General features: G+C 40.2%; 2 protein-coding genes across 7 annotated transcripts in view; one reads left to right on the top strand and one right to left on the bottom strand.

Moving 5' to 3' along the window:
* The window catches only part of ABHD11 (abhydrolase domain containing 11), a 997,569-nt gene extending 992,045 nt beyond the window's left edge, over nt 1-5,524 (bottom strand). Inside the window, exon 1 of the mRNA XM_050783775.1 lies at nt 5,520-5,524. The gene's annotated coding sequence lies outside the window, so the exon portion shown is untranslated. The remainder of the gene's footprint in view (nt 1-5,519) is intronic.
* The window catches only part of GTF2I (general transcription factor IIi), a 114,353-nt gene that overhangs the window by 66,995 nt on the left and 21,933 nt on the right, over nt 1-25,425 (top strand). For 3 of the 6 annotated variants that reach the window (XM_050783631.1, XM_050783630.1, XM_050783628.1), the window contains 9 exons: nt 1,302-1,358; nt 3,274-3,336; nt 13,678-13,788; nt 15,132-15,197; nt 18,301-18,484; nt 19,743-19,801; nt 21,286-21,357; nt 22,324-22,507; nt 24,065-24,123. In XM_050783631.1, coding sequence (XP_050639588.1) covers nt 1,302-1,358; nt 3,274-3,336; nt 13,678-13,788; nt 15,132-15,197; nt 18,301-18,484; nt 19,743-19,801; nt 21,286-21,357; nt 22,324-22,507; nt 24,065-24,123 — 855 coding nt within the window. Of the gene's footprint in view, nt 1-1,301; nt 1,475-3,273; nt 3,337-13,677; nt 13,789-15,131; nt 15,198-18,300; nt 18,485-19,742; nt 19,802-21,285; nt 21,358-22,323; nt 22,508-24,064; nt 24,124-25,425 lie in introns of those variants that run through there. The other 3 variants (XM_050783633.1, XM_050783632.1, XM_050783634.1) reach the window with 2 other exon arrangements.

Raw genomic sequence — 25,425 nt, 5'->3', positions numbered from 1 at the left:
TGAGATCCGGCCACTGCACTCCAGCCTGGGCGGCAGAGTGAGACTCTGTCTCAAAAAAAAAAGATTAAAGAAAGAGAAGGGAAGTGTGTAGAGAAAGCATATTTTAAAAATGAATTAAAGATTGACTCGTAGGTATAGGTTTTTAGATTTACTTACAGTTTTGAGTTCAGGTGAGTTTTCACAATGTAAAGGAAGTGGAAAAGAATCCCCAGATAATTGTGACATGCTAAAGCTAGATACTGAGAACCAAAAAGATGTGACCTCAGTATGGTACTTTGAATTCAAGGATATTAGCCACCAAATGACAGTTTTTCAGACTGTAAGCATTGCTCTTTAAAAATCAAGATAAAATACGTTTATAACTTAGATCTTACTTTTAGTATAGCTTCTGAACTTAGTTCTCAATAGATAAGACAAAATAGATGAGCATCTGCTTCCTTTCCCCTCAAGCGATGTATTCTTACTGATAGGTAATATGTTTGTATTGGTACTTAAAGGCAATGTTTTTCCATCTTTTCCATGTTAGTAGCTCAGATCTTTAAGGACAGAGGATACTAATTAGGGGGCAGCTTGCGTTCTTAATCCTAAGTGGCTCTCTGATGTCTTAGATTCTTTTTTTCCTTTTCGTGAGTAAAACTGCTCTAGTAGGATGAGCCTGTTTACCTTGTGACTGCCTAACTGATCATGCTTTATGTTCCAGTTTTTAGAAGCAGGCAGATTATATTACCTGACTTAAAATGCTTTTGAGACTAAAGGTAGTATCTTAAATTTTAACTTACAAGTTTCCTTTAAGTACAACTTTGATGAAATGACGGGGATTGAGTTTCCATGGCTTTCGCCCTAGTGAAAATGGAAAGCATGAAACGTTTTCCACAGCAAACCCTGAGCTTCCTTACAGAGAGTTAATTAAGTGTCTGAGCACAGCAAGCATTTACTCTGATCCGTGTGTGTATGTGTGTCACTGACAGATGAGCATGGTACTTGAAGCATAATTCTACTTCCTCAGATTCCAATATCTAGTAGTTTTATCATGTAGTTATAGTAACTAATATTAAATCCCCAAACCTACTTAGGTCTGCTCTGTATTTGTGTTTTAAAACAGTTCTTTTAGCTTCCAAATAGAAGCGTTGTATTCTTTTCTGAATTAGAAAACATTGTTTGACTTAATGGCTAAAGAGTTAGACAATCATTTTGCATATGTTTATTACGTCTTACATTGTTTGCATTGTTACCTAGATTCTCTTTCATCTTTCAGTGTCAGTTTTTATTGGTTTATTATATGTTGTTTATTTTCTTTTTAGGAAGCCATCATTCTTCAGAGGGCAATGAAGGCACAGAAATGGAAGTCCCAGCAGAAGGTTAGGAGAAAAAGAGATTGCATATTTTACACTATTTGTTGTATGTTTATTCTATTTTATAGATTCTATTATCCTTAAAACACCTCATTTGGAAATAAAAGGTGATTCCTTTGGTATGCCTTCCTAGCCAACAGGTTATTTTTTTTTTTTTAAGTTCTAAGATGTAATATGCTTCTTTGACCATACTGATTAATAAAGCCTATGGGATTGAAAACTAAGTGGTAAGTAAAGCTCTTACATGATGCAAAATGCTACTTTTTTTTTTGTCCTGGTTTTCTTGTGCCATATTAAAGATCTTTTAAGGAAGAATAGCTTCAGTGTTTCAGAATTAAAATGACTAGCTCCATTCGTATTTTATTTTCAAATGTGCTTTTTAATACTTCTAGTCTTTCAGTAGGGTAAGAATATAGTCTACATAAAATTTATAAAGGAGAGAGTTTCTCCCTTTATTTTATACCCACAACTACTCCATAAACGACTCTGTCAGTTTACCAGCTCTACAGCTTTGGCTTTAGGATGGAACACCTGACTGAGGTACAGTTCTTTTTCTTTAGAATCCTGAGTTAAACTTATCATGCAGGGTGACTTCTTACTTCCAAGGGGTTTAAACGGTTCCACACAAATTTTTGTAGATTTCCCCCAAGGAAAATGACTGGTAAGGTAACCGAATCTTGTTTTAGGATTATTTCTCTCATAAATCGGTCACGTTATACCTTATTTTTCTAGGATGAAAAGAGGGGTCTACTGTGTAACTGCTTATATTCCATTGTATTTACATTTGTATTTTAATTAAAATAAATCATTTGTTTGATCTTTTACCTTCTTTGAGGGAAAAGACAATCTTAAAAGTCCCCCAGTAGGGGCTGGTTTCTCCAAATTCAGTTACAGAATTAGGGTTTCTCCCTGGAATACATTTCTCTCAGAAATACTGATATGCTCATTTTAAACCGTTGGTTACATTTCCCTGTCAGCTCTTTTTATAGAAGATTGTGTGGGTGAATGTTGTATGCTTTACCGTGTAGAGGTGGGTATTTTCTCTGTGACAGAGTTTTCAGTTTTGAATAGGCAGGATTTAGAACAACAAGACCTGGGTAATAGATCACAACTTTGCAGTACGAGGGCTCACCGCCTTGCAGCCCCGTCGGCAGGTACTGCATCTTGAAGACTGCGTTTTTAGGACATTTTTACTGTCATCTTCCAGTGTTAACAAAGTGGAATCGAATCTGGGTTCTGGCCTTTATTCCTCTACTAACAAGTAAATATAATCTTTGGCAAATCAATTAATCTCTCAACCTTTGCACAATGAAAGAGAACTAATGAAAATACTCTCTAAGCTTCTAGCACTAACATCCTGATGTACATTTGTCTTGTGTAGGAACAAATATGAATGAACTTTTTAATTTTTGAAATACGTTGCATACAAAGCCAGAGGATATAGTCCTGTGTGCACTTGTGACACTCAGTCTCTTGATAGGAAAGTCTCCATTGCAAAGCCTGGGTTGTGGTTTTATTGAACAGTAGAAACCACTCCTCACATTTCTGAAAGGAGAGGAGAAATTCTAACCCAAGTAGAAAGCATTTGTTTCTATCCGAGCATCTTCTAGCTGTGGCAGGAAATTCATTGTGACTTTGTCAGATCCTCATTCCTCCAAGACTATGGGATTTTTTTGAGTCAATTTCTGCAGGTAACATGTTATTATCTAAATTTTTCCAGAGTTTTTCTAATTTTTGTTTTCTTTTATCCCTATTTATAATGAAAAGGGTCAAATTTTAATTTCATTAATATGAAATGAATTAAAATGCCAGTGAATTTTTATAGTAGGCTGCTTCTGGAGTTATCAAATCAGTAAAATGTTGGAACATATGGAAAAATGCTTAATAATGAATGTCATTTTAGAATTTTATTTTTTTCAAGATTCTACTCAACATGTCCCTTCAGAAACAAGTGAGGACCCTGAAGTTGAGGTGACTATTGAAGGTTAGTTATCTAAAAGCCTTGATTCCAAAGTTTACTTCTGGTCATAAAAATATTTGTCACATTCACATTGCTAAATATGCATTTCATTCATTTTGAAAGGAGACTTGTGGGACGAATACATGTGTTTGTGTGACCAAAGCAGCCCACTCCCCAGCAGTGCACCCCAGTGCTTTGGGAGTTTTAGATGACAGAATGAAGCCGTGAGAATTAGCATTGGCCCACAGGTGGCCCAAGCTATCCTTGCTATCAGTGGGAATTGAAAAGAGAAAAAGAAAATTATGACCAGACTTGATACACACAGAAACAGATTCTATAATCTATGGGGTTGTGATAGAAGAAGACTTATTTGGAGCTGGAATCCCTAATTTCTAATTAAGTAAAGTGGAGGAGAAAGTGTTGATAGTTTAGTGAGTAATTTTTAAAGCAAGTTCCCCCTGCCCCCGACCCGCAAATACTACTTAGAGGCTGACATACAATTTATCTTTCAGAACTGTTATTCTACAATACTCTTCTATAGCCAAGATTGCTTCAAACCTAGTTTTTTTTTTTTCTCCAAAGATAAGCATGAACCTGATCAGCTGAGACAGTTTATCCTGAATTATTTGAAAATTCAGCTAATAGAATTATTAACTATCACTTCATATTAATAATTATTAAATGAGCATTGCGTTTTTCCTTTTAAATTAATGTCTCACGGCTGGGCACGGTGGCTTGCACCTGTAATCCCAGCACTTTGGGAGGCCAAGGTAGGCTGATCACTTGAGGTTAGGAGTTCAAGACCGGCCTGACCAACATGGTGAAACTCCATCTCTATTAAAAATACAGAATTAACTGAGTGTGGTGGTGTGTGCCTGTAATCCCAGCTACTTGGGAGGCAGAGGCAGGAGAATCACTTGAACCCTGGAGGCAGAGGTTGTAGTGTGCTGAGATCACACCATTGCACTACAGCCTGGGCGACAGAGTGAAACTCCATCTTAAAAAAAATAATAATAAAATTAATGTCTCACAGTACTTTGGTAAGTTTCTTCCCCTCAAAGTACTTGTTTCTTGTGGTAAAATGTGAAAATGGTACAGTAAATTGCACAGTGGAACGTCTTCTTCACCCTCACTCTGCTCCCAAGTCCCAATACTGAGGGATGTATGTCAGCTTATTGTGTCTACTTCGAGAAATAATTGCAGTATATATCTTGATTTTTGCAAAAATACACTGATGTTTTCAGCACACATTACAAAGCAAATTTTAAAATATCACATATTCCATAGGCCTCCCCCTCCTGTAACTGTACATCTTGGTACTTTATTAGTTTTTTTCCAGCTGCTGCGTAACCTTTCTTGGTTTGCTGTCTGTCTCTCTTTCTCTCTTAACAGCCTGTCGCCTACTGATGTCACTTGGTTATTTCTAGTGTTTGACTACTCCAAACTACTCAACGTGTCTGTCTTCATTGCTTCTAAAATATAAGTCCATTAGTAGCTTCCACCTAATATAAGAAATCTTTTCATATTTCATGTGTTAATATACAGATTTCTTTTTTCATCAATATAATTTTTCTAATCTAAAACATTTTGAATTGTTTATAGTCTAGCAATAAATAGTTGAAATTTAATTCCTTTTTAGTTAGAAACCTTATTAACAGGAAAAAAATTTAAGAACATATAAATATTATAAATACTCAGCTGTGCCCTTTCTATGGAGATGTTAATATAGGAGGTTATTAAAATTATAAAAATAAAGCTTTTAGGTGGGACTAATAACCATTTTGATTTGTCAAATCTTAAAGCAGATAGAGGCTGTATTAAAATGGTTTAGAATGTAAATACTTGCTTTTATAGCAAGTATTTTAAGAAAATCCAGAAATAAATGGCTCATGAACCTGAAGTGTACATCAGTCTTTTTGAACTTTAACTGTTTTGGATGGAGTAATAAATCTCATTTATTTAATTTAATTAATTTATTTTTGAGACGGAGTTTCACTCTTGTTACCTAGGCTGGAGTGCATTGGCGTGATCTTGGTTCACCGCAACCTCCGCCTCGCAGGTTCAAGCAATTCTCTTGCCTCAGCCTGCCTAGTAGCTGGGATTACAGGCATGCGCCACCACGCCCGGCTAATGTTGTATTTTTAGTAGAGACGGGATTTCTCCATGTAGGTCAGGCTGGTCTCGAACTCCCGACCTCAGGTGATCCCCCCCCTACCTCGGCCTCCCAAAGTACTGGGATTACAGGCATGAGCCACTGCACCAGGCCATTCATTTCTTTTAAACTCAGACGTTGTGCTGTACGCCTGACTTAACGTTCACATTTGTGATTAAGTAGCAGAATTTTGCTATGTAGACTTCTTTCTTTTCAGAAGACCAGTGAAATACCAGGTCTGAGTAAAGTAATTCTTTTAAAAGGTAGCATTTTCCATGTCATATGTGCTTACACACATACACATTTTATATATGTACATATAAAAGACATGTATATTATATAGAAATTATATCAACCATTGTATTCCTAATTTTTTTAGGAAGATAAAAAATTGTCTTGATACAAGGTCAAGTGAGAACTTACATGCACACCTCTGGTTAATAATGTGTATCGTATATTCTTTCTGAAAAGGTTACTTCCAGATGGTGGGAGCTATTTAGATAGCCATAGTTGGGAAATAAAATTTTGGTATATCTTCATAACAGAAAAATTTATAGCCATTGAAATGCTGATAATGTTTTCCAATAATCTGCAAAAAGATCTCTAATATAAAATGTTCAGTGGGAAAAAAAAATCCTGCCTTAAGAACAAGGCAACTTGAAAAGCAAAAGTGTATCTAGAGAATAATCTTAGTTTTGTTTTGGAAAATCCTCGTGCTTGATAGGAAGATGGACAGAAATAAACTGAGATATTCCTGCTTGCCTGGAGACGACTTAATTTTAGATATAAATCTTTTCACATTTCCCAAATCATTGATAGAAAAGAAAAAAAAAAAAAAAAAAACAGAACTTTGTCATCAAATAAGTCTGTCCAGGCCCGGCGCGGTGGCTCACGCCTGTAATCCCAGCACTCTGGGAGGCCGAGGCGGGTGGATCACGAGGTCAGGGGATCGTGACTATCCTGGCTAACACAGTGAAACCCCGTCTCTACTAAAAAATACGAAAACTTAGCTGGGCGAGGTGGCGGGCGCCTGTAGTCCCAGCTACTCGGGAGGCTGAGGCAGGAGAATGGTGTGAACCCGGGAGGCGGAGCTTGCAGTGAGCCGAGATCGTGCCACTGCACTCCAGCCTGGGAGACAGCGAGACTCCGTCTCAAAAAACAAAACAAAAAAAAGTCTGTCCGATTTTTCAGTGTTTTTAACCTGGATATCTTCATTTGCAATTATGTGGAGTTCTGGAGTGGCTAATTTGACACTGACGTGGACGTGTTCGTGGATACAGGGTCATTACTTAACCCCCTGCTGGTGCGCTCTGAGCTGTGCGCTTCCATTTGTGGCGTTTTATTTGTACTTGGAGTCGGTGGTAAACATTGAAAACATACGTGACTTAGGTTTGGGAAATCAGCCTTGGACTAATAGAACCGCATGCCTCAGTTTTCGTAAACACCGTGACTGCATTTCTGGGTTAAGGTGAATTGCTGTCAGGTATGTTATCTCTGATGTGTGCAGAGAAAACCTTATCAGACTTGTTTCAGGTCTGGCTGTCAAGGGAGCGCTAAGAACGGTGTAAAAGAGGTTTCTTTCTTAGGGCCTAGCTTCCCAAACCTGAGTCACTTACCTGTTACCTGTGTGCCTTCTGCTGTGGCCTAACTCTCTGTTCATTACTTAACCTGATTTTTTTCCCTTAAATTGATTTTAAGTAAATTCATTTTGTGATGAATTTTACATCTTCCTAATAAGTCAAACTCTTTGACTTTTTAAATTTCTCATATTTTGAAAGGTCTATGTAAATAATTTCAAATATAATTGACTCATGTGACCACACATGGCACACTTACCGCAGCTGGTACTGTAGGTTTTTTAGGATCTCTGTAACTGAGGAGGTTAGCGTTGGAAAACTTTGTGTTTTTTTATTTTTATAGCTGTGAATCAGACACTTAATGAATACATAATTATATATGTGAAAATAGGAGTCTCAGAGGAATTCTGTACTAAGATTTGAATAACACTTTTTTAGAGTTTCAATATTTCAGTAGGGTTTTTGATGGGCAGTTGGATTACCTACCATCTCTTTTTTGTGGAATTTATGTTTAAGATAGTGGCAGATACTTGGCTGCTGCATTTAATTAAGGACTATACTATTCATATATTCATTTAATCCCTCCACAAATACTGAGCACATTGTATGTGCCAGGTGCTAAGAATTTTTTGTTGTTGTTTTTTTTGAGACGGAGTTTTGCTGTGTCGCCCAGGCTGGAGTGCAGTGGCTCAGTCTCGGCTCACTGCATCCTCTACCTCCCAGGTTTAAGCAATTCTCTGCCTCAGCCTCCCGAGTAGCTGGGATTACAGGCGCCTGCCACCATGCCTGGCTAATTTTTTTTTTTTTTTTTTTTTTTTGTATTTTTAGTAGAAACAGGGTTTCACCATCTTGGCCAGGCTGATCTTGAACTCCTAACCTCGTGATCCACCTGCCTTGGCCTCCCAAAGAACTGGGATTACAGGCATGAGCCACCACGCCCGGCCTCTTTTCTTTCTTTTTTTTTTTTAAAGACGGAGTCTTGCTCTTTTGCCCAGATTGGAGTACAGTGACATGATCTCAGCTCACTGCAGCCTCCGTCTCCTGGGTTCAAGGGATTCCCCTGTCTCAGCCTCCCGAGTAGCTGGAACTACAGGCACATGCCACCATGCCCGGCTAATATTTGTATTTTTAGTATAGACAGGGGTTTCACCATGTTGGCCAGGCTGGTCTTGAACTCCTTACATCAGGTGATCTGCCCGCCTTGGCCTCCCAAAGTGCTAGGATTACAGGCGTGAGCCACCATGCCCGGCCACGGTGCTATGAATTTAGTAGTGAATAATGTAGTAGCAAATCCCCAGGAGTGTTTTGAAAATACGAGTGACACTTTCTGTCCTTCACTTCTAGGAACCGTAGCGACTATGTTGAGAAAAGGGGGGGAAAAAAAGAAAATACCTACAGCAGTCAATAGTGTTGACAGAAAACTAGCTTGGGGACCTCTTGGAATTACCTAGGGCACAGAGAAGGGTGCTTTAGAGCAGGTTGGTGGCAGGGGAGATAAGAAGTGGTTGATTCTGGGGAGATTTTGAAGACAAAGCCATCAGGCTTTGCTGTTTATTGTTTAATTCTTGTGTTTTCTTTTTTTTTTTTTTTTTTTTTTTTTTTTTTTGAGGCGGAGTCTTCACTTTGTCGCCCAGGCTGGAGTGCAGTGGCACCATCTCGGCTCACTGCAAGCTCCGCCTCCCGGGTTCGCGCCATTCTCCTGCCTCAGCCTCCCGAGTAGCTGGGACTACAGGTGCCCGCCACCGCGCCCGGCTAATTTTTTGTATTTTAGTAGAGACGGGGTTTCACCGTGTTAGCCAGGATGGTCTCGATCTCCTGACCTCGTGATCCGCCCGCCTCAGCCTCCCAAAGTGCAGGGATTACAGGCGTGAGCCACCGCACCCGGCCAAATTCTTGTGTTTTCTTAAATGTCCCTGCAGCACTTTTAAAATTGACATAATTGCCTAGTTTAGCACTTGAACACTTTGTTTAAAAATTTTTATTGCTGCCAAATAGTCATTTAATGAATACCCAATTGTTTATGTAAAGAGTTTTAGAGGAGCTGTAAGTTGTATCCATGGGTGAAAGAATGAATCCATTTATTTGAAATGTGTAGGGTAATTAATGGCTCCGGGGGTTTTGAAATAGATACAGTACCTGGTTTTGATTGTTTTTTTTTAACTTTGAATAGATGTCAGATTGTATGATAACACATTACCAGTCTGATTATGTTGAAGATTAGAGTATCAGAAGATATTGTAACATAGTCTAATTGAGTCACTGGCCAGAATGCAGTGAGAAACAGCTTTAGCTCTGAAGCCTGTATTATCTGTAGGCATATTCGTTAATATGTTGCAAAAAGGAAGTTGGTGTTTTCCAAATGCAAATTTTGAGTTAGGTATGGTGTTGCCAACTTGAAGGTATTGGCGGAGCTCTTTTGTTACTGTAGGTAGCATAACTATTGTAAATTCATGAATAGCACCTTTTGCATATTAAAATATCTTAAAATGGGCCAGATGTGGTGGTGTAATCCCAGCACTTTGGGAGACTGAAGTGGGTGGATCATCTGAGGTCAGGAGTTCGAGACCAGCCTGACCAACATGGTGAAGTTCCATCTCTACTAAAAATATAACAATTAGCCAGGCATGGTGGTGGGCGCCTGTAATCCCAGCTACTCCGGAGGCTGAGGCAGGAGAATTGCTTGAACGTGGGAGGTGGAGGTTGCAGTGAGCCAAGATTGTGCCACTGCACTCCCAGCCTGGGTGACAGAGCGAGACTCCATCTCAAAAAATAAAATGAACTATCTTAAAATGAATCTTAAAATCTTTACATTTTGATTATGGAAACACTTAAGAGTTGGGGCTTGAATTTGATGCATGCTGAAACGTGTGTCTTGTTATACAAAAATGGTTGTTTATACTTTGGAAACAGCAGAATAATTGGAAGAGTAATGCCCAGTATGTGAGGGCAGGCCCTAGAGCTTTAGGTGATGTTTTATGCTTCAGAGTAAAAAGTAATTTTGATCCTTTGTGGAAAGATTTTAGGTCGAGAAACACATTTTTTCTTACTTTCTCAAAACCAATTAATTGCAACAAAGAGTTCATTGCAGAAAAAATTGAGGATGTGGTGAAGTTTATAGCTGTTCTGATGCCTGAATGCCATGTTCCATATGACTTAAAACACCCAAAATTAGTTAAAAAGTTTATGAAACAGGGTGTTTAAAATGGAATATATGGTGTGATGTTTTATCAATAACTACGTTCAGCTGGATGCTGTGGCTCACACCTATAATCCTAGCACTTTGGGAGGCCAAGGCAGGAGGATTGCTTGAGGCCAGGAGTTCAAGACCAGCCTGGGCAACATAGGGAGACCCCCATCTCTATTAAAAAAAAAAAAAAAAAATTGGCTGGGCATGATGGTGCAGGCCTGTAGTCCCAGCTATTTGGGAGGCTGAGGTGGGAGGATCACCTGAGCCTGGGAAGTCGAGGCTGTAGTGAGTATTGCCGCTGCACTCCAGCCTGGGTGAAAGAGTGAGACCCTGTCTCAAAAAATAAAGTAACTACATTCATCTCTGGATTTGTTAACATTTAACAGATTGAACTTTATTATTTGTCAGTGAAGAAGAAAATGTGATATCCCTGATCTTTTCAATATTTTACAGTCTTTGTTGTATTAAAAAAGCACTCTAGTAGATTTGCCTTTTTCTCTCTTTTTTTTTTTGTTTATGATCGATTGGATTACCTTCATAAAATATATTTATGCTATTAAATCTTTTGTGTTCTAAAATGGTTGCGTGGCTGAAAAAGTGAAGTCTATTCAGTAAGGAAAACCCGTCTTCCCCTCCCCCGGGCCTCAGCTGTGAAGTTTGGATTTGGACTGAGATTCATGGGATGGAGCTCTCCAGGTGTCCACTCCATTCCATCTACAGCTGTGTTTCCCTTCGCATGTCATTCTACTCTAGCAGCTTTCAGTTTGTCATTCAATGAATGGTCAGTTTAAATGATGATCTATGAGGATACTTAGGAGACTTTAACCTATAGGGGAAATACTTTCATTTTAGAAGTTACTACTTAGTTTGAAAAAAAAATAATAACAATATTAAGCATGTATAATGCTTTGACAGTATTCATAGGTGAAATGAGTGTATTTTGTTTTAACCTTTGGAAGCCAGCATAAAAATACTCTTAAGGTTTCTAAAATATGTATGGGAGTTGGAAAATAGGGTTTTTAAAAAAGTATATTTTCAGAATTGAGGTCCAAACTTATACACTTCTGTTTTCCAGATTGTTTTTACTTAGGTTGGAACCTTAATCTATTTATAGGGTGTCTCGACCATTTTTCATCCTTACAGTAATACAAACCCAGGTGACAGCCAAATCTTCTTTCACAGGTAGTTTGTCATTTTAAAATTGTTTTCTGTCCTAGCCCCATGGCTCATGCCTATAATCTCAGCACTTTGGGAGGCTGAGGCAGAAGGATCACTTGAGGCCAGGAGTTGCAGACCAGCCTGGGCAACATAATGAGATCCTGTCCCTACAAAAAATTAAAAGAAAAATAGCCAGGTGTGGTAGTTCCAGCTGTTTGGGAGGCCGAAGCAGGAGAATCATTTGAGGCCAGGAGCTCGAGGCTACAGTGAGCTACAGTCATGCCACTGCCTTCCAGCCTGGGCGATAGAATGAGACCCTGCTGAAAGATAGATAGATAGATAGATGGATGGATGGATAGATAGATAGATAGATAGATAGATAGATAGATAGATAGATAGATAGATAGATACCCTGCCGATAGATAGATAGATAGACAGAATGAGACCCTGCCAATAGAGAGAGAGAGAGAGAGATAGAATGAGACCCTGCCGATAGTTTTCTATCAGAAATTTTTTCCTAGATTTGAACATGTTTTTCTAAAGTAGCGTTCAACACATCAGCATTTTATAGCATCATTAATTATTACTATGATTATGTTTTTCTGAAATAGTATCGTTTACAAAAGCACTTTTGTCTTTCTAAGCACATAAATAGGTCCTAAAATGAATTTGTCTGATGTTGGTGGCCTCGGTGCCATTTTCTCCAGTTGATTGGCATGGTCAGCCCAGTCAATAATTTCAGGTCACTGTTGGCCTTAGAGGAAGAGCCCAAAGGCAGCACGCAAGGGTGCTGGTGTCCAGTCGCCTTCTAGAAGCATTTTCACCTTACCTTGATTAATACAGAAGTGTCTACAGTAGTGACCCAGTGCGAGCCCGGGCAATGTTGTATATTAGGCCGAATTTGCATTTCTTACCTTTATGAGACGCACCTTCATAGGCTAGTGGAGTTACACACACAGTCTGGTCTCAGCTGTGCTCTCCAGAGATACAACACGGTCCAATCAAATAACATTCTCTGAGCCCATTTCTTTAGCTGTAAAACAAGAGTAACAATTACACCCATCTAAAAAGATAGCTTATTTTACTCACGTGATCTTTTTTTCCTATGATACTGTCTTTAACACAATAATTATTTTCTTTACCATACCACATTTGTTTTTAAATAAGAATTTCTTAAAATGATGTTTTCAGTATTTTATAAATGATGTTTGAGCAGCATTATTAATAGCATGTTACCTGACACTTTGAGGGACTAGAGATGACAGTGGCAGCTGATTTGACCCAGATGTCTCTAATCCTAACGTGAGGTGTATTGAAGGGTCACAGCAGAGTGAGTTCCTGGTGTGTATCCACAAGGAAATGAACATGGAACTCTCACGACAGCGTGTGTGCTGTGCGCTGTGCTTGAATAGCTGACTGCTCCTTTATACGCAGCCTCTGTGCGGATTGAATCAACAGTATCCATTTCATAATAATGCAGCCCTATTTCTTTAAGCCCATACATTTTGCACTTGTTAAAAGTATTTGAACAGGCCGGGCGCAGTGGCTCACACCTGTAATCCCAGAACTCTGGGAGGCCGAGGTGGGTGGATCACTTGAGGCCAGGAGTTTGAGACCAGCCTGGCCAACATGGCGAAACCCCATCTCTACCAAAAAAATACAAAAATTAGCCGGGCGCGGTGGCGGGTGCCTGTAATCCCAGCTGCTCTGGAGGCCGAGGCATGAGAATCGCTTGAGCCCAGGAGGTGGAGGTTGCAGTGAGTCATGATCGCACCTCTGAACTCCAGCCTGGGCAACAGAACAGTTCTCTGTCTCAAAAAAAAAAAAAAAAAAAAAAAGTATTTGAACATAGTTACCCAGTTTCCCTTGCTTATGCATGCTTAAATTTTGTATAAGCTTAAATATCTTTTCCATCTAAGCTTTATTTTATCCCCTTTTACTTACTTGTATAACTTTAGGAGGCTGTCTTCATTAAAAGTTTTTTCTTGAAAGTCTTAAAACAATATAGTTCTTGGCAATTTGAAAGTTATTTGAGAAGGGGAAATTTATAATGACAATTCAAATGAAGCAAACTAAAAAATAATGAAGAAAGACAGAGGAAAAAGCAGTATTCACTTGAACACATTCCAAACAAATAGGAAAAAGCCTGCTAAAGCTCACAATACAGAAATAATTATTGATACTCAAAATAGCTTTCAAGTCCCGCTCACCTTTTCAATGTTGGGAATTGACCAGGAGGTGACTGTAACTCTAAGACGGTTCTTCCAGTGATGACCATTTTCTTTTTCAAGATGATGATTATTCTCCACCTTCTAAGAGACCAAAGACCAATGAGCTACCACAGCCACCAGTCCCGGAACCCGCCAATGCTGGGAAGCGGAAAGTGAGGGAGTTCAACTTTGGTAAGTTCTCAGCGAAATACGTGACCTTTTCCTTCATCTTCTGGACTCTCACTCTCTATCACACTCTCTATCAGTGTGACTGATAAATGTTGCAACATGCTCTGCAGGGGGAAATGCTTTAGCCTGTATTACTGCATTATAATCTCATCTTTGGAAAGCCAGGAGCATTTTGAAAGTTACATTACAGACATTGTTTAAACATAGTTTGGATTTACCAAAGCATAGGACATTGTCTTGTCTGATGATAATTAGTCGGCTCAAGATTAGTGCTAAAGACTTAGTAATTTATTTCTCTTAGCTTTAAAACCTTTATTTCAGAACTATTTCACCTCTTGGTTTTCTGTTTTTGCACTGTGTCCCTGCGGCTGCTAATCTGTGAGCTCCCAATGGATGATGTATCCTAGCAAGCGACTGAATGAGATATTAGTGGCAAATGATGTTGATGATTCATATTTTGAATAAATGGAACATTGAGCTTGTATACATTTTGAAAATAGTACTTTAATATTCCACTGTGTCATAGTCACAATGATTGCATATGAATTGAATTTTTGTACTTTTAAAATATGTTTTTCTTCTTTATTTTTAATTTTTATTATTAATTTTTTGAGACAGAGTCTCGCTCTGTCACCTAGACTGAAGTGCAGTGGCACGATCTTGGCTCCCAGCAACCTCCACCTCCCGGGTTAAGTGATTCTTCTGCCTCAGCCTCTCGAGTAGCTGGGACTACAGGCGCCCACCACCACGCCCAGCTAATTGTATTTTTAGTAGAGATGGGGTTTCACTGTGTTGGCCAGGCTGGAATCAAACTCCTGACCTCCGGTGATCCGCCTGCCTCAACCTCCCAAAGTGCTGGGATTACAGGCATGAGCCACTGCTCTTGGCCTGTTCTTTAGCATTCTAAGTTGCAACTATATATCCATAAAGTCTTATTTCCACACAATTAAGACATGTTTTAGGAAGTTTGTTAAAAGACCCCTGGAGACCTCTTTTTCGTGGGCTCCCTTTTGCCATGTTTAATTCGCTTGATCTTTTCTGTCCTCCTGCTTTTCAGAAATTGAAAGGCTAAAAAGAGGCGCTAAATGTTAAAACTTCTCTTCTAGTCTCCCATGACACTATTAAAAGTAATGGCAAAAGCCGCAGTTACTTTTGCACCAACCTCATAATTCTAAGAACCACCAGAAGAAAAGGGAAAGGTCTTTGGAAAGCAGTAAAATGATATGGACAGTTGGGATGTAAAAATGTAGAAAATATGTCATTGTATGTTCGGTCAGCCCAAGACCCTAGTGCCGCCCCGATGGTAGGGACTTCTTAATGGGAATTAACTTTTGCTCAATTTTCAGAGAAATGGAATGCTCGCATCACTGATCTACGTAAACAAGTTGAAGAATTGTTTGAAAGGAAATATGGTATGTCTAAACAGGAAAATTCCTGTAATGCTTTGTTCATGAGCATTTACACAATGGCGTTACTGTTCACCATGGGGGTGATATGGACAAGCCCAGCCCAGGGCTGCCAGTGAACCGTGCCACACTGACTTACACGTCTCTCATTGTAAGGTCCTTAGTGGTGTCTGTCTAAATATTAGAAACAGTCTTTGTTTCTAGATTACAGTAAAGATAAGGAAAAGTTGTATTTCTGTAGTTATCAGCTAACATTTCTTTTAAACTTTCAGCATGGATATTTGGGAATGGATTTACGTATTACAAAGCTCCGGATCTTGGGGATTTCATTAAAAATTATTTTTTTAATTGATAGTTTCTCTTAATCTACTTTGTTAAATCCAGTATTCGCTGAGATCCCCCTATTGTCTCTACTTTTATCATTTTATTTTATTTTTTTTTTGAGACAGAGTCTCTGCAGTGCAGTGGTGCGATCTTGGCTCACTGCAACCTCCACCTCCCGGTTTCAAGCAATTCTCCTGCCTCAGTCACGCAAGTAGCTGGGACTACAGGTGCCTGCCATCATGCCCTGCTAATTTTTATATTTTTAGTAGGGACAAGGTTTCACCGTGTTGGTCAGGCTACTCTCAAACTCCTGACCTCAAGTGATCCTCCCGCCTCGGCCTGCCAAAGTGCTGGCATTACAGGCATGAGCCACCATCCTGGCCACTGCTTTTATCTTGATGTATAACTGAGTTGATGCTAGATTTCAATTCCTTCTTTGTCCTTTTACTATTCTATCCTACAGCCACCTTTATATAATGATGAAAGAAATTCGCAATTTATCATTTTTATTTTTTTATAAAATATTTAAAATGATTTAAAAATAAGTCATTTTATTTTTATCATATTTGTTATCTATTTTATCATCTGTTATTATCATTTTTATTTGGATGACAACTTTGCCATTAACTAGCAAGCTGTAAAATTGTATGATATGCAGTTTTAACTGAATTGCTATAAGTGAAAATTTAAACGCAGTAAGCCATATTGATGGTATTTGTGTTAATAAATTTAAAATGAGCATTTTTTCTTCATCATGAGTAATATGACCTACCCCTCAATGAAAATCTAGAATTAGAGTAAATTTGCTAATGAATTCAACAAATTTTCCATATTTTTAGCGATTTACTTCAGGTTCTCTTAGTGTTTCTCCCAGTTTTTAATAGCTTACACCTTTTTTGCCCTTTTTTTTTTTTTTTTTTTTTTTTGAGATGGAGTTTCCCTCTTGTCGCCTAGTCTGAAGTGGCGGGATCTCGGCTCACTGCAACCTCTGCCTCCCAGGTTCAAGCAATTCTCCTGTCTGAGCCTCCTGAGTAGTTGAGATTACAGGTGCCCGCCACCATGCCTTGCTGATTTTTGTATTTTTAGTAGTGACGGGGTTTCACCATGTTGGCCGGGCTGGTCTCAAACTCCTGACCTCAGGTGATCTACCCACCTCGGCCTCCCAGAGTACTGGGATTACAGGCATGAACCACTGCGCCCAGCCCCGTGTTCTTTATTGGTTCATTCTGAAGCAAAAACCTCATAGCATGTGCTACCTGGAAGCAATGTAACCTACTGGTAAGATCATAGGCTCTAGGGGGGGTCGGGCGCAGTGGTTCACGCCTGTAATCCCAGTACTTTGGGAGGCTGAGGTGGGCGGATCACGAGGTCAGGAGCTTGAGACCATCCTGGCTAACACGGTGAAACCTCGTCTCTATTAAAAATAGAAAAAATTAGCCGGGCGTGGTGGCGGGCGCCTGTAGTCCCAGCTACTTGGGAGGCTGAGGCGGGAGAATGGCGTGAACCTGGGAGGCGGAGCTTGCAGTAAGCCGAGATCGCACCACTGCAAATGTACTATATCAGTTTCATAAATGTCAGTGCTTTTCATGAAATCAAACAGGTTATGTTGTGGGGCTTTTGTTGTGATGGTGATTTATTAGATTATTTTGTATACAAGACAATAAATAATGTTCACCAACTGTTGTGAAATTATAGAAACATCTTCACATTTTATAATTTCAAAGCCATATTAATGGTAATTGCCTTAGGGAGTGATATTTTCATTGTGACATATAAATACGATATTCAAGTTTAGTGTACAACAGAGGATATTGACTCTAACTCAATGCTAATGTGTAATATGGTACACTTGAAGTTTCAGTACAAAGATTAATGTTTAGCAAATAGACTTCTACACACAATTATGGCAAAAAAAATGGAGCTTTTCTTTTGGGAGTGCACATGTTGTGTTTGATTTTAATACTCCCCATACTCTTGACTGTTTATAGCTGTTGTATTATTTTACTGTTGGGTAAATAAATGTTAGCAGAGATATTGTAGTTCAGGAGAATCTTCTGCTTCTGTTATTTATTTATTTATTTATTTATATTTATTATTTGAGACGGAGTCTTGCTCTGTCACCCAGGCTGGAGTGCAATGGCACGATCTCAGCTCACTGCAACACCTGCTTCCCAGGTTCAAGCAATTCTCCTGCCTCAGCCTCCCGAGTAGCTGGGATTACAGGCGCCCACCATCATGCCCGACTAATTTTCGTATTTTTTGTACAGACAGGGTTTCACCATGTTGGTCAGGCTGGTCTTGAACTCCTGACCTCAGGTGATTGACCTACCTCGGCCTCCCAAAGTGCTGGGATGGCACTCATGAGCCACTGTGACCAGCCTGCCTCTATTATTTAACAGAAATTATTTTTATAAGTCCAATAAGGTTACACTGATGTTTATGTTTTTAAAATACTGCTTCTTCCATTTAGTACTATATGTATTAAATGATATTACCTGTTATGTTTTTCTGGCTTTGTAATGTGGTTCAGATTTCTGTAGAAAGTCTGGCTGTATTCACATTGCCTTAAAGTAATGGGCTACTTCACTGCAGGCTTTGATAAACAGAATATTAGAATTTTTGGTGTTCTTTCTATTACCCTCATAGTATTTTTCTTCTGATTCAATCACAATAACAAGTAAAGATCAAATTATAAAAGTTAAAGAGCAATACAGATTCAATGATTTATTATTCTTTTCTACAAATCGTGTTTAAATGGTGTCTCCTTCTCTTTTTGTCCTTATAGCTCAAGCCATAAAAGCCAAAGGTCCGGTGACGATCCCATACCCTCTTTTCCAGTCTCATGTTGAAGACCTTTATGTAGAAGGACTTCCTGAAGGAATTCCTTTTAGAAGGCCATCTACTTATGGAATTCCTCGCCTTGAGAGGATATTACTTGCAAAGGAAAGGATTCGTTTTGTGATTAAGAAGTAAGACTCTTGTCTCTTTTCTGAGTAATACGTCTTTTTTATTGTTGACAAATATTCATTCACCACTAGGGTTCTATGTGATGAAGTTTGAGTTATTTTGTGTATTTTTATCTTCTCCTTTTTAGCTGATGTGGGTCCAACATTGCATCAGTCATCCAGGGTTGGCATTTGAAGCATGAACAGTGCCCGCACTGGACTGGCATGCAACTGACATTTTCTTTCACAATTTTCTGCTACTTTTGCTAAAGAACATAGAATCCACGCCTTTTTTTTAGGCCTGAGATTTTTTTTTTTTTTTTTTCCTGAGATGGAGTCTCACACTGGAACCCAGGCTTGAGTGCAGTGTCGTGATCTCGGCTCACTGTAACCTCTGCCTCCCAGGTTCAAGCGATTCTCGTGCCTCAGACTCCCTAGTAGCTGAGATTACAGGCGTGCGCCACCACGCCTGGCTAATTTTTGTATTTTTAGTAGAGATGGTGTTTCACCATGTTGGCGAGGCTGGTCTTGAACTCCTGACCTCAGATAATCTGCCCACCTTGCCCTCATAGGCCTGAGATTTTTAAAGCATGTGTGGGAATATATGATTGTTTATATAGATGTGTGGAGGAAGATGGTCTTGAATGCAATGTGACATTAAAGGATCCCATTTAAGATTTTTGTAATATGCTTCAAAGAGCTGTGGGTTGCAAAGTTACGTCTTTACTTGTGAGGATACCTGCTCCATGAAGCATCTTATTAGACAATTTGCAATTATTATTTTGCTTTTTACTCTGTAGAAACCGCAAATTAAGCTTCAGTTGTGGGCTGGGTGTGGTGGCTCACAACTGTAATCCCAGCACTTTGGGAGGCCAGGGCGGGTGGATCACCTGAGGTCAGGAGTTCGAGACCAGCCAGGTCAACAATGGCAAAACCTCGTCTCCACTAAAAATACAAAAATCAGCCAGGCATGGTGGCGGGCGCCTGGAGTCCCAGCTACTTGGGAGGCTGAGGCAGGAGGATTGTTTGAACCCGGGAGGTGGAGGTTGCAGTGAGTCGAGACCGCACCATTGCACTCCAGCCTGGGAACAAGAGCAAAACACCGTCTCAGGCAAAACAAAACAAAAAAAGATTTAGTTGTGCTCAAGCATCCAGATTATCTTTTCTTTTCAAAACCAGCCTTGCTGACTAAATGTTAAATATGTACTAGTGGTTATTAGTTTGCTGAATATTGCCTAGTGAATATTGAGTATTTATTCTCAATATTATTCTCACCTTTCAGACATGAGCTTCTGAATTCAACACGTGAAGATTTACAGCTTGATAAACCAGCTTCAGGAGGTCGGTCTTCAATCTCGCAGATCAGAAGATTATGTGCAATAATTATTTCACGCTTGACATTGATTTCTTCTTTATGTTACCTTCCATATGAAATAATATGTCTCTAACTATTAATTATGTGCCATTACAGGAGAATTCATGTTGTCAAAATTCTGTCTAATAATTTCTAGAAGAGTAGTGCATCTTTTTATTAACCCATTGTAAATACATGTAAATATTGCATTTATGGGTAGACAGAAGTAAAAGAAGAATATATGTTCTACTTTTGATGCAAGATTTATCTGGCATAATGCATTGAACAGTTTATTATTGAAGTCTACACGAGTCAATGGAACAAGCATTCATTGAATGTCCATGATGTACAGGACATAAGAAGGTTTCCTTTTAGAGCATGGAGCCATTTATATCATCTCTTGATTGTTAGATGTATTTGATTTTGTTTTGTTTTTTGAGACAGAGTCTTGCTCTGTCGCCCAGGCTGGGGTGCAGTGGTGCAATCTCAGCTCACTGCAACCTCCCGCCTCCTGGGTTCAAGCGATTCTCCTGCCTCAGCTTCCTGAGTAGCTGGGATTATAGGTGCCCGCCACCACGCCCAGCTAATTTTTGTATTTTTAGTAGAGACAGGGTTTCACCATGTTGGCCAGGCTGATCTCGAACTCCTGACCTCAGGTGATCTGCTCGCCTCGGCCTCCCAGGATTACAGGCATGAGCCACCGTGCCCAGCCTGTTAGATGTGTTTTAAAAGAAATAGAAATAGAATTGATTTTCTTGCATGCTTTTGCTCTGGAGTGGAGTGGAGTGGGGACAAAACAGAAGGGAATCACTGTTGATATTTAGTAAGATAGAAGGATTGCAGCAAGATCATATCTCTAATCTTCCTGTAGCAAGTGTTACCTGCTAGCTGTTCCTGAATACACTGAGTTTTGCTTTTTCCTAGCGTTAATGGATGTTCCGTTCTTCCTCTTTTGTACAGTGTCAGCATTGTTTTAGGAATAAATACATTCTAGAATCTCAAGAATAATTAAGAATAATTTTATTTTTGTGCTGTCTTTTTTGTTTGTTTGTTTTAAAGATAGAGTCTCACTCTGTTGCCCAGGCTGGAGTACAATGGTGCGATCTCAGCTCACTGCAACCTCTGCCTTCTGGGTTCAAGTGATTCTCCTGCTTCAGCCTCCCAAGTAGCTGGGATTACAGGTGCCTGCCGTCACGCCTGGCTAATTTTTGTATTTTTAGTAGAGACGGGGTTTCACCATGTTGGCCAGGCTGGTCTCGAACTCCTGACCTCAAGTGACCCGCCTGCCTCAGCTTCCCAAAGTGTTGGGATTACATGCATGAGCCATCGCGCCTGGCCACAAATCTTAGAAATAATTTTAGTCACAGGAAAAGGAAAAGTTATACCTCTTATTTTATAGTAATAATATTTAATATTCAAAGTTAGTAAACCCATTAAATTGAGAAAACTTGTATTACTGTTATTTTGACAGTAAAGGAAGAATGGTATGCCAGAATCACTAAATTAAGAAAGATGGTGGATCAACTTTTCTGCAAAAAATTTGGTAAGTCTGTTTTTTTAAATTACCACTTCAACTAAAATGTATTACTGAGTAATGTTTTTTAAAATGTTGTTTTATTTTAGGAAAGTAAATACAGTGAATAGGACTCAGCTCTAGTATTCTCTGTTTTGGTTTTTTTTTTGTTTTTTTTTTTGTTTTTTTTGAGAGGGAGTCTCGCTCTGTTGCCCAGGCTGGAGTGTAATGGTGCTATCTCAGCTCACTGCAGCCTCCTCCCGGGTTCAAGTAATTCTCCTGCCTCAGCTTCCCAAGTAGCTAGGATTACAGGTGCCCGCCACCACGCCTGGCTAACTTTTGTATTTTTAGTAGAGATGGGGTTTCACCATGTTGGCCAGGCTGGTCTCGAACTCCTGATCTCAGGTGACCCACCCGCCTCAGCCTCCCAAAGTGCTGAGATCACAGGCGTGAGCCACCGCACCTGGCCCCCATTCCATGAATTATTTGTGGGAAGTTATTTCCTTTAAAATGGCATGCTCATGAGGTTGAAGGGGTAAAGAACATTGATCTGGCTGCCATGCAGATGAAACTGTAGTCTGAAATGTGCCAGTTTGCCGCAGCCGATGGAGGAGGGTAATTACGGTCCTGAACAGTTAGTAGCAAAGGCTGCTTCCAGGTAGTATTTAGGTTGTGTCCTCTATTGTCCATGATGATTTTCTTTCTCTCTTTTCTTCCTAAGGATATTGAAAAACAAAGTTTCATCTTTTAAAGATCTCAGAGCTATTAAGATTGTCTTAGGACCAGGACACTTAACTCTGCCAACATCTGGCTGTTGATGATCTGTCATCTCTACCTGTCTTTGCTGTATTAAGTGTATTCAATAGTTAATAAACATGTTTCTAGAAAGAGTTTTTTTCAATTAAAACAAAACTGACCTGTGCCTTGCTTTGGATTGTACTAAAATCTGATTTCCATACAAGTGTAGTCTCCTGAATTGCTTTGATTTTTGTCCAGCGGAAGCCTTGGGGAGCACTGAAGCCAAGGCTGTACCGTACCAAAAATTTGAGGCACACCCGAATGATCTGTATGTGGAAGGACTACCAGAAAACATTCCTTTCAGAAGTCCCTCATGGTATGGAATCCCGAGGCTGGAAAAAATCATTCAAGTGGGCAATCGAATTAAATTTGTTATTAAAAGGTAAGATGATAATCTGCAGAAATAGTTGTGGTGTCTTCACTGAGAAGAGGTTAATTTGATGAAGAAGGGCCTTTTGTTTACCTTATCATGACTTCTTTATATCGACAATGAAGGCATTAATATTTAGATTCACTTAGTGAACCAGTATTTATTAATATAAGCATCAGATGTGCAAAACTGGGTCTAACAAGAACACTGTCACTGGGGCCTTCATACACAGAAAAATGCACTGAAGGCTCACGCCTGTGATCCCAGCACTTTGGGAGGCTGAGGCGGGTGGATCACTTGAGGTTAGGAGATCGAGACCATCCTGGTAACACAGTGCAACCCCTTCTCTACTAAAAATACAAAAAAAATTAGCCAGGCATGGTGGCGGGTGCCTGTAGCCCCAGCTACTCGGGAAGCTGAGGCAGGAGAATGGCGTGAACCTGGGAGGCGGAGGTTGCAGTGAGCCGAGATCATGCCACTGTACTCCAGCCTGAGGGACAGAGCAAGACTCCATCTCAAAAACAAACAACAAAAAGGCCTAGCCTGGCCAACATGATGAAGCCCCATTTCTAGTAAAAATACAGAAATTAGCTGGACGCAGTGGTGTGAGCCTGTAATCCCAGCTACTCGGGAGGCTGAGGTTGGAGAATTGCTTGAACCTCGGAGGCAGAGGTTGCAGCGAGCTGAGATTGTGCCACTGTACTCCAGCCTGGGCAGCAGAGCGAGACTCCATCTCAAAAAAAGAAAAATGGAATGAAGTGTTACTGAGCATCTTTAGGGGAGAAGGCGAGGATGGCACACCCAGCTCGGTCACTTGTGCATCCGGAAGGACGGAAGGTGTTTCAAGTGAAGGAAATCCTATGAGTAGCGGCAGGAGGTGGCGAGTATGCCCACATAGCCACATAACTCCCCCATTGTGTGTGGAGTGAGGAGTGCCACGTGGGCGTGATGGGGTTGCGTGGATCGGCTTGGGTGGGCAAGTAGAGGAAGGCCTCAGATCCTACGAAAGCAGAGGCAGTCACGAAATGGTCTGGAAGCAGATCCCTCTGAAAATAATTTGGATCTGCCCGTTAGAAAGGTAATTCTGGCTTGATTTTGAAGGGCAACACAGTGGGTAGTTTGGGGGCGGGAGTAGGAACAGAAGGCCTCTCTCCACTCATTGAAAGGATGTGGAAGGCTAAACCTTGCTTACTGCTTGGGGTCGTGCCTCTGTGTGCTTGTTGGGACTGAGTTATAAGGGATAGGAAATGTTTAAGATGCTATAGCAAGCTGCTTCTGGCTGTGCTAGACAGTTCATCTAAGATTCAGAAACAGAACTGAGCTGGTTTGGGGGAAAAGTGACTGTCACCTGTTTATCTTAAATATAAGATGACTTTGAAGGTCTCACCCGAATATCCGAAAATTGCCATTTTCAAAATAAACTCAAGTCACAGAAGTGATTTTTTCTCACTATAAAATGAAGGCAGAATGCACCATACTTAAAACGAACTGGCAATGCACAGCTGTGTGAGAAAGGCCCGTGAGTTTCTTCCAAATGCTTTATTACTAATATTAACTCTGTTTTTACAGACCAGAACTTCTGACTCACAGTACCACTGAAGTTACTCAGCCGAGAACGAATACACCAGGTAAACTAGTTGTGAAATCCTTTTTTAAAAACACAGATCAGCCGGGCGCGGTGGCTCCCGCCTGTAATCCCAGCACTTCAGGAGGCTGAGGTGGGCGGATCACGAGGTCAGGAGATCGAGACCATCCTGGCTAACACGGTGAAACCCCGTGTCTACTTAACATACAAAAAAATTAGCCGGACATGGTGGTGGTCGCCTGTAGTCCCAGCTACTCAGGAGGCTGAGGCAGGAGAATGGCGTGAACCTGGGAGGCAGAGCTTGCAGTGAGCCGAGATCGTGCCATTGTACTGCAGCCTGGGCAACAGAGCGAGACTCTCTCAGAAAAAAAAACAAGCACAGATCAATACTTTTTAAGCTTTTAAAAGTTCGTCTTTTAAAATTATGGAAGTCTTCCTTTCCCCGCCTCCCCAAAAAATGGTCTGCAGCAGCTCAGTCCGGGCACTCCTTGATTTATCAATGTGAACACCTGCAGTGCGTGGATAACTCAAGCTTTGACGGTAGACCACTGCTGTCCACGAGAAAGACAGTATGCCCCACAAATGCAAGCCACGCGTGTAATCGTCCATGTTCTAGTTCAGCCTGTAATCATTATAAAGAAATACACGAGGAAGTATTTCACGGTCTTTATTTCATGGTCTTTATTTAACAGTTGGCACGTCTTTCATACTCACAGCATATTTCAGTTCCAAGTAGCCACATTTCAGACACTTCAACTGCCCGGGGATAGTACCTGCTGTATACATTTAGACCTTAATGTTTATTCGTAGGTATCCTGTTCCTAAAATGGCAAAGACTGTAACTCTGACCTGCACACAAATATCACAGCCTAATAGGAAAGCTCTAAGAAGTCTCTGTTCAATGAATGATGTTATTTTCTTTATTAGAGCTCTAAGTGTGCCTTTATTTCTTTCCTATCTTTTTTTTTTTTTTTTGAGATGGAGTCTCACTCTGTTGCCCAGGCTGGAGTGCAGTGGTGTGATCTCAACTTACTGGGGCCTCCACCTCCTGGGTTCAAGCAATTCTGCTTCATCCTCCCAAGTAGCTGGGACTATAGTCGCAAGCCACCACACCTGGCTAATTTTTGTATCTTTAGTAGAGATGGGGTTTCACCGTGTTGGCCCGGCTGGTCTCGAACTCCTGACGTCAGGTGATCCACCTTCCCTGGCCTCCCAAAGTGTTGGAATTACAGGCGTGAGCCACTGCACCTGACCTCTGTCTTTTTGTTTGCTATTGTGTAATGTCAGAGTAAGTGACCACAATTTGTAGATCATCAACCACCTTAGGAACTTCTGTTGTCAAGAA

Source organism: Macaca thibetana, chromosome 3, assembly GCF_024542745.1.
Source record: "Macaca thibetana thibetana isolate TM-01 chromosome 3, ASM2454274v1, whole genome shotgun sequence".
Classification (NCBI taxonomy): Eukaryota; Metazoa; Chordata; class Mammalia; order Primates; family Cercopithecidae; genus Macaca; species Macaca thibetana.
The sequence above is the reverse complement of the archived record's forward strand: the minus strand, read 5'-3'. Positions and strand labels throughout refer to the sequence as shown.